At 42.2% G+C, this 9179-nt stretch overlaps 1 protein-coding gene across 1 annotated transcript in view; it reads left to right on the top strand.

Annotated features, from left to right (window-relative positions):
* Positions 1-2519: 2519 nt before the first annotated feature.
* Positions 2520-9179, top strand: part of LOC111955038 (prolyl endopeptidase) — a 39902-nt gene continuing 33242 nt past the window's right edge. The window contains exons 1-5 of the mRNA XM_023975073.3: positions 2520-2692; positions 3626-3700; positions 3816-3949; positions 4393-4523; positions 4746-4955. Coding sequence (XP_023830841.1) covers positions 2651-2692; positions 3626-3700; positions 3816-3949; positions 4393-4523; positions 4746-4955 — 592 coding nt within the window. The 5' untranslated portion in view covers positions 2520-2650. The remainder of the gene's footprint in view (positions 2693-3625; positions 3701-3815; positions 3950-4392; positions 4524-4745; positions 4956-9179) is intronic.

Raw genomic sequence — 9179 nt, 5'->3', positions numbered from 1 at the left:
ATGTTGTGGGGGTGCTTTGCTGCAGGTGGGACTGGTGCACTTCACAAAATAGATGGCATCATGAGGGAGGACAATTATGTGGATATATTGAAACAATATCTCAAGACATCAGTCAGGAAGTTAAAGCTTGGTCGTAAATGGGTCTTCCAAATGGACAATGACCCCAAGCATACTTCCAAAGTTGTGGCAAAATGGCTTAAGGACAACAAAGTCAAGGTATTGGTGTGGCCATCACAAAGCCCTGACCTCAATACTATAGAAAATTTGTGGGCAGAACTGAAAAAGCGTGTGCGAGCAAGGAGGGCTACAAACCTGACTCAGTTACCCCAGCTCTCTCAGGAGGAATGAGCCAATATTCACCCAACTTATTGTGGGAAGCTTGTGGAAAGCTACCTGAAACGTTTGACCCAAGTTAAACAATTTAAAGGCAATGCTGCCAAATACTAAGTGAGTGTATGTAAACTTCTAACCCACTGGGAATCTTAAAATAAAGTGGTGATCCGAACTGACCTAAGACAGGGGATTTTTACGAGGAGTAAATGTCAGGAATTGTGAAAAGCTGAGTGTAAATGTATTTGGCTGAGGTGTATGTAAACTTCCGACTTCAACTGTACTGTATATTACAGTCATCCACTAACACCAAACAAAACCTCCTTTGTTCAGTGTTTTTCGTCATGAATCTTGTTCTTGAGGCAGCTCTGTAGTGGTCACTTTCTGGCGCAGCCAAAAGGCATAACATTTGATTTTAAACCTAACTCTAACCTTAACCCCAACCTTAACCACACTGCTAAACCTAATGCCTAACCCTAACCTTAAATTACAATATAGCCAATTTTTACTTTAGAGCTGGCCTATCTAAGGGGAAATTGTTCAGTTCTGCCTCCAGAACAAGACTCATGACAATAAACGTCAACCTGCTGTTCATACACACTCAGACACAAGACGCCCATCTCAAATCTTCCCTTGTTTTCCTTTTCCATTTCAAATCAAATCGTATTTGTCACATACACATGGTTAGCAGATGTTAATGCGAGTGTAGCGAAATGCTTGTGCTTCTATTTCCGACAATGCAGTAATAACCAACGAGTAATCTAACCTAACAATTCCACAACAACTACCTTATACACACAAGTGTAAAGGGATAAAGAATATGTACATAAAGATATATGAATGAGTGATGGTACAGAACGGCATAGGCAAGATGCAAGAGATGGTATCGAGTACAGTATATACATATGAGATGAGTAATGTAGGGTATGTAAACATTATATTAAGTGGCATTGTTTAAAGTGGCTAGTGATACATGTATTACATAAAGATGGCAAGATGCAGTAGATGGTATAGAGTACAGTATATACATATGAGATGAGTAATGTAGGGTATGTAAACATTATATTAAGTGGCATTGTTTAAAGTGGCTAGTGATACATTTTTACATAAATTTCCATCAATTCCCATTATTAAAGTGGCTGGAGTTGAGTCAGTATGTTGGCAGCRGCCACTAAATGTTAGTGGTGGCTGTTTAACAGTCTGATGGCCTTGAGATATAAGCTGTTTTTCAGTCTCTCGGTCCCTGCTTTGATGCACCTGTACTGACCTCGCCTTCTGGATGATAGCGGGGTGAACAGGCAGTGGATCGGGTGGTTGTTGTCCTTGATGATCTTTATGGCCTTCCTGTGACTTCGGGTGGTGTAGGTGTCCTGGAGGGCAGGTAGTTAATCTGCCTTTCAACGTTAATACTCAAAACAGGGCGTAGTTTTTTCTGCACTTAAAATACCCCCACACTTCAGACAAATAAACAAATACACAGAGAGAAAATGAGACTATGACGTAGATTTCCAGTAGAGGTGATGTGCCAGGGTTGCGCAACTAAAAGTCTGTTATGAAATGGTGTAAAGTAATGTATTCCCCCCCAAAAAGTGATGGCATCGCCCCAAAACATAGCAACAACTTTTAAATAAATAATAGCACCGTATTCATTGACAGTGCCTTGCTCTGACCTGCCTGAATGGTGATTACATCACATCCTGTTGGGAGCAGGACAGACCTCAGCGAGACAGACCGATGTCACAGATAAAACAATGACTTATGCTTCGTTTTTGAACCAGGGAACTCTGAAATTTGCTAAATGGTTGTAGTTATACACGTGCCGCGCTCAAACGGTTTACAAGTAGGATATTTCTGAGTTTCCTAGTTCCGACTGGCACTTGAACGCGGCATTAGTTATAACAAATCTTTGCCCATGTCAGTTTGTGAAACCCGGTAGTCACTAGTTAACACAGCCACAACGTCCTAAACCCCGCCTATTTCTACAAATTATCTTCATAAAATCCCATTTTAAACCTAACCATGATCCAAACCACAGTGCTAACCTTATGTCTATACTTAAATTAAGACCAAAAAGCAAATGTTTGTTTTCATGATTTTTTTTTTTTTTACGATAAGAGACCATTTTGACTTTGTGGCTGTCCTAACTAGTGAAACCGTCAAACACGAGAGGGGAACATGATTTCACTTTCACTTCGGGCATCCTGTCACTGAGTCATGCAGCGTGTGGAGTAGTGGTACGGACAGACAGGCGGACAAACAAAGAACGTAAAACAGACGGACGGCTTTGAAGAGACATAAGAACACATTTAAACACTCTGCCATGGCATTTAAGTACCCGGCAGCTCGGAGAGATGAGAGTAAGGTCGGTGTCAAATTCCAACAGCACTTTCAACTTCCAACCTCTCTCGCCCATTCTTAAAGTGGTAGGCGACGCGCACAAGAAGGAAGAGATTGCAGGATGAGAGAGCAAAAAAGAGCAGGCCTTCACTGTGTGCAAAACTAGTGTGGCTGAGCTGAGTAACCCTGAAAAAATGTCCAATTATGGCGTTTATCTTTATACAGCCTTTATACAGCAGAAATGTCATAAGATTAAAGCTAGAATCCTTAATTAAAACAATAACAAAGAGGACGCCCCGCCTTTGTTTTGGTAAAAAGCGGAGGGATGGGCCTGGAGAAATGTAACCACTACAATTCATAGACCGGTATGGATGCAGACTGACGATCCATGACAAAACAAGTATTGTTTCAACTATGTTTTGAGGCTATACAGTGTTTGTTTATATGTACATTGTTTACTAACATTGGAGTAAAATAATCTTGTATTTGGGGTTTTGATGGGGTACAACAGTTGAACTAAGCTCATGAGTTACATTCTTCAAGAATCAATGGGTATACACATATATATATTTTAATGTAGTAACTAAGGATTCTAGCTTCAAGGTAATAAAATAACGTGTGAGATACTGTTCCCGCTGCAGATTCTAACAAAGGCGTGTAGTTCTGAGGAACTGTTGCGGTAATTTTGTCTTTAGCCAGAGGGATGAACAATATGCTATAGGCCATAAATCAGTCAGTTGTGTTATTGTTACAATATCGTTTTGAATTGGAATCAATTGGAAATTGCCACATCATACCCCATTAAATGTAATATAAGATGATTTACTGACATTCTATGGGACTCTGCTGTCAAATGGACAGGGGCGGTAGTGACTCATCCTTTTCAAACATTGTGTGCAATGTAAGTGTGTTTTTTTGTGTGTATTGTAATACTTAAGTGTCGTTTTTAATCCTGTAGGTGGATGACTACCATGGGGTTAAGATATATGACCCTTATGCCTGGTTGGAAGATCCTAACAGTGATGAAACAAAGGTGATTGTGATGGAAAATACACAATAACAAGTGATGAATTGCAACATTATAGTTCTAACCTGTTCCTGAACTCTGACGTGTGTGTGTGTGTGTGCGTGTGCATGTGTTTGCCCAGGCCTTTGTGGAGGAGCAGAATAAGCTGACCATGCCATTCCTGGAGCAGTGTGCGGTCAGGCCTCAGTTTCACCAGCGGCTAACTGAGCTCTATGACTACCCCAAATACAGCTGCCCCTACAAGAGAGGAAACAGGTAGGAACTAAAATAAGGCTGCCCCTATAAGCGAGGAAACGGGTAGGAACTAAAATACAGCTGCCCCTACAAGCGAGGAAATAGGTTAGGAACTAAACTACAGCTGCCCCTGCAAGAGCGGAAACATGCTAACTAAAATACAGCTGCCCTTACAAGAACAGGTTAGGAATCAGTTGATGAGCTGAATCAACAGATTGTGCTGGGCTGGAGCAAAAGCCTGCGTACTGTTGTTTCTGTTTCCCAAGAAAATTCACAAAATTGAGGGCAAAAGAGGTAACTACTTAATAACCGCAGGTACGTACTGCCATTATTATAATAGGACATATGTCACATACAGGTTATTACACTGGTTGGGTTGGTATACACTGTATAAAGAGTACATATGTATGTCTGATGCTCTCCATGATGTAACCGGTGTTACTGTGTGCTGGTTTCCTCTGTAGGTATTTCTACTTCCATAACCAGGGCCTGCAGAACCAGGATGCACTCTATGTGCAGGACTCTCTGGATGGACCAGCCACAGTCTTCTTTGACCCTAACACACTGTCTGAGGATGGGACTGTAGCCTTGAAGAGTGAGCTCCTGGTTACTGTAATACACACATGTCAAGCCATGTACATTCTTCCTTTGTTATTAGATTTGATTGCTGTGACAAATGGGGAGTACATTGCTAAAACACAAAAACACCACTGATAGGACTACATTATACACTTGAATATCACACATAATGTCATGTCTATTTTTCCTCTCTTCCTCTATCCTTGCCTCTCGTCTTCCCCTTCCTCTCTCCTTCCAGTGGGGCGCCTATCGGAGGAGTGTGAGTACTTTGCGTACGGCCTGAGCTCCAGCGGCTCCGACTGGGTGACGGTGCACTTCCTGAAGGCTGATGACCTCATGAAGCTGCCTGATGTCCTGGACAGGGTGAAGTTCAGCTGCCTGGCCTGGACCCACGATGCCCGCGGGGTGTTTTATAACTGCTACCCCCGGCAGGACGGCAAGGCTGATGGTGAGACACACACAGGCACACAAACATACACAAACACATGTGTTTGTAAGTCGCTCTGGATAAGAGCGTCTGCTAAATGACTTAAATGTAATGTAAAATGTATGTTATCTACTGTATACAGCACAAAATAGTGTTCAAGTGCACAGACACATTGAAAAACACACACACACACACCTATTGTACAAGCACGTACGCACACAAGCGAAGATACATGCACAGTGCACATGGGTGGAGGGCAGAAATACTCGGTATTCAGTCGGTATTCATGTCATAAGAAGGATATCCCCTCAACCACTCTCACTAATTGGGAAAAACAATCATTCTTTCCCATTGACTGTCATTGTAAAAAAAAAAACGAATTTGTAGTTGATTTTGTGATATATAGAAATATCAAAACATGCCAAAAAGCTGCCGTGTTGTTCAATGTCCATGTAACCAGGTCAAAAATCCCAACCTACGGTTCGCAATACTCCCACATAGGGAAATAGAGCCTGCGAGAAGAGCCCTGTGGCTTCAGACTATTCGGTATGGGAGAGTGGGAAATTGTAGTGACCGTGTCCAAAGTAGGCTACATGTAGCTAATGTACAGTGCCTTTGGAAAGTATTCAGACGCTTGACCTTTTTTCCACATTTTGTTACGTTACAGCGTTATTCTAAAATGGATTCAATCGTTTTTTTCTCTCATCAATCATAATGACAAGCAAAAACAGTTTTTTGGAAAATTTTGCTAAAAAAAACTTATTTACATAAGTATTCCGAATCTTTGCTATGAGACTCGAAATTGAGCTCAGGTGCATCCTGTTTCCATTGATCAACCTTCTTAATAATATATTTTTTATTTAACCTTTTTTTAAATAGACAAGTCAGTTAAGAACAAATTCTTATTTACAATGATGGCCTAGGAACAGTGGGTTAACTGCTTTGTTCAGGGGCAGAACGACAGATTTTTACCTTGTCAGTTCGGGGATTCGATCTAGCAACCTTTTGGTTACTGGCCCAACGCTCTAACCACTAGGCTACCTGCCGCCCCTTGAGATGTTTATACAATTTTATTTGGAGTCCACCTGTGGTAAATTCAATTGATTGGACATTATTTGGAAAGGCACACACTTGTCTATATAAGGTCCCACAGTTGACAGTGCATGTYAGAGMAAAAACCAAGCCATGAGGTCGAAGGAATTGTCCGTAGAGCTCCGAGACAGGATTGTGTCTAGGCACAGATCGGGGGAAGGGTACCAAAATATTTCTGCAGCATTGAAGGTCCCTAAGAACACAGTGGCCTCCATCATTCTTAAAATGGAATAAGTTTGAAACCACTAAAACTCTTCCTTGAGCTGGCCGCCCCGGCCAAACTGAGCAATCGGGCAAGAAGGGCCATGGTCAGGGAGGTGACCAAGAACCCGATGGTCACTCTGACAGAGCTCTGGAGTTTCTCTGTGGAGATGGGATTAGGCCGTTATGGTAGAGTGACCAGACGGAAGCCACTCCTCAGTAAAATGCACATGACAGCCCGCTATGAGTTTGCCAAAAGGCACCGTCTGGAGGAAACCTGGCACCATCCCTACGGTGAAGCATGGTGGTGGTAGCATCATGCTGTGGGATGTTTTTCAGCGACTGGAACACTAGTCAGGATYGAGGCAAAGATCAACAGAGAAATGTACAGTGAGATCCTTGATGAAAACCTGCTCCAGAGGCGCTCAGGACCTCAGACTGGGGCAAAGGTTCACCTTCCATCAGGACAGCAACATTAGCACACAGCCAAGACAACGCAGGAGTGGCTTCGGGACAAGTCTCTGAATGTCCTTGAGTGGTACAGCCAGTGTTCGGACTTGAACCAGATCAAACATCTCTGGAGAGACCTGGAAATAGCTGTGCAGTGACGCTCCCCATCCAACCTGACAGAGCTTGAGAGGATCTACAGAGAACAATGGGAGAAACTCCCCAAATACAGGTGTGCCAAGCTTGTAGCGTCATACCCAAGAAGACTCAAGGCAGTAATCGCTGTCAAAGGTGCTTCAACAAAGTACTGAGTAAAGGGTCTGAATACTTGTGCAAATGTAATATTTTTGTTTTTTGTTCAAATGGATAAAAACAGTTATCTTTTTCATTATGAGGTGTTGTGTGTAGACTGAGAGAAAAAAAACAATTTAATCAATTTTAGAATAAGGCTGTAACGTAACAAAATGTGGGAWAAGTCAAGGGGTCTGAATACTTTCTGAAGGCACCGCATGTGTGGAAAACCTTTAATCACACATACGACATTTACAGTTATTCGTTTAGTATAGTCTGTTTTTAACTCCACTCACTACTTGTAGCTTTATAGTCTGTTTATTTGTGTTGTTGGTCTTTGCTAGCTTAATGTTCTGGTTGGTAGCTAGATAGCACTCACTGATGTGGCTAACGTTAGTTAGCGCCATCATGAAAAGGGGCATGAGGGAAGCCGTACAATAGTATGTTTTTCTAAGGTGAGAACGCTTGGGAGCAGGCAATGTTGAAAAACTGGCAGTTTTGTAATTGACTGTCAAGTTTTTTGCTGTGAGCCATTGGGGTTTCCCCACAGGCGGGCGGGGCCAAAATGTTGTATTTAATACCGACTGGGAGAATAGAAAACGAGAAAGAGGAAGTGTAGACAATCCTCTAAATGATGATGTCTCGTAACACATTTTCTCCCCCATGCCTGGAACGTAAAATAACGCTGTTACCAAATATCTCTCTCAGTGTGTTTCCACCAATCATCAATCACCCCTGATCAGTGTTACCTTAACCCAACGTAGCAGGCGTAAAATAAATGCCTGAGCGGAGTTCCCACTAGGGCTGTTAAAGTGAGCGTATTACCGCCACACCGGCGGTCACGAGTCATGACGGCAGTTAAATGCCACGTGGCCGTTTAGCCACGGTAATTAGGCTTCTCCAAGCTCTGATGCTGCTGATGGTCATTAGTAGCCTACCAAACTTGCTAACTGCCTGGTACTCAGCACTCTATTGTCCCTCTAATCCAGGCCTGGGCAACTCCAGTCCTCGGGGGCTTGATTGGTGTCACACAGCTGATTTAAACKAATTGCATTTCAACTGAAATTCATGGTTAGTTGATTATTGGAGTCGGGTGTGTTAGCTGGGGCAAAGCGTGACACCAATCTGGCCCYGAGGACTGGAGTTGCCCAGGCCTGTYCTTATCTCTCTGACATCAATGCAAATGTAATTGAACATGTTCATGAGCTCATGTTACGCAACATGGCTGGCATGAAAATTAACCATGTATTTTTTTTCCCATGCCCCTGTTTTTCCCATGCCCCTGACAGGTGCATGATAATGGTCCATTCTAAATCAAAGTTAATATGACACATATATTATTTAGTATATGTAAAGATAACATTAAATGAAGAATAGTCTGATGGGTGACAATATTAGCCTATCACTTGTGAATGATGCACAGCTTGTGCATTAAGGCATTGTGCAGCTTTTTCAAATCATAGTCACACCGTATGTATCCTAGCCCATAGGCCTATAGGTTTTGATAAGGTTTGTATCACAACTGTGACCAAAATAAGTCACAAGTGACCAAATAACTTATTAAAGTTAAGCACATTAATCCACTTTATAACCGGTGTAGAGCCTAACTGGCATACATAGGCTGTGCAAGAGTTTCAAGTTTGGGGAAGATAATTTTCACCATAGAAATGCACCATTACATGCATAATCGCATTTTGCCGTCACTTTCGAGAATAGTGTTTTCCCGCTAATTGATTGCATTTTGGAACATTTGCGCTTATAGCTTACTGCCGTGTGCGCATTGCTGCTCTTATAATGTGAAAAAAATTACCTAATAGTTTATCAACATTTTAAGCTAAACGATCAACCTCATTGCTTTAAAAAAAAAAAATATGTATGCGAGTGGTTGTGTTCATTTGGGATCTACATCTGACAGAGCCATGTGAGTGAGAGGTGCGGCAGCCAGAGCACGGCAGCCAGGAGAAGGGAGTTATAATTAGCCTATTATATTCAGCCCAAGGGCACAACGGCTACTTTGTCCACAAAAGGTATGGATTTTTTTAGGGGGCATTATGGTCAGACAAGAGGGATGCCGCTGGGAAATTAGAGGCCTGGTGAGAATATTATCAAGTGCTTGTCAAAGTGTGAATGAGAGACTGATGAAGTGTGAATGAGAGACTGATGAAGTGTGAATGAGAGACTGATGAAGTGTGAATGAGAGACTGATGAAGTGTG

This window comes from Salvelinus sp. IW2-2015, linkage group LG30, assembly GCF_002910315.2.
Source record: "Salvelinus sp. IW2-2015 linkage group LG30, ASM291031v2, whole genome shotgun sequence".
In the NCBI taxonomy this organism is placed as follows: domain Eukaryota; kingdom Metazoa; phylum Chordata; class Actinopteri; order Salmoniformes; family Salmonidae; genus Salvelinus; species Salvelinus sp. IW2-2015.
Note: the sequence above shows the minus strand (reverse complement) of the source record. Positions and strands in the feature narration are given on the sequence as shown.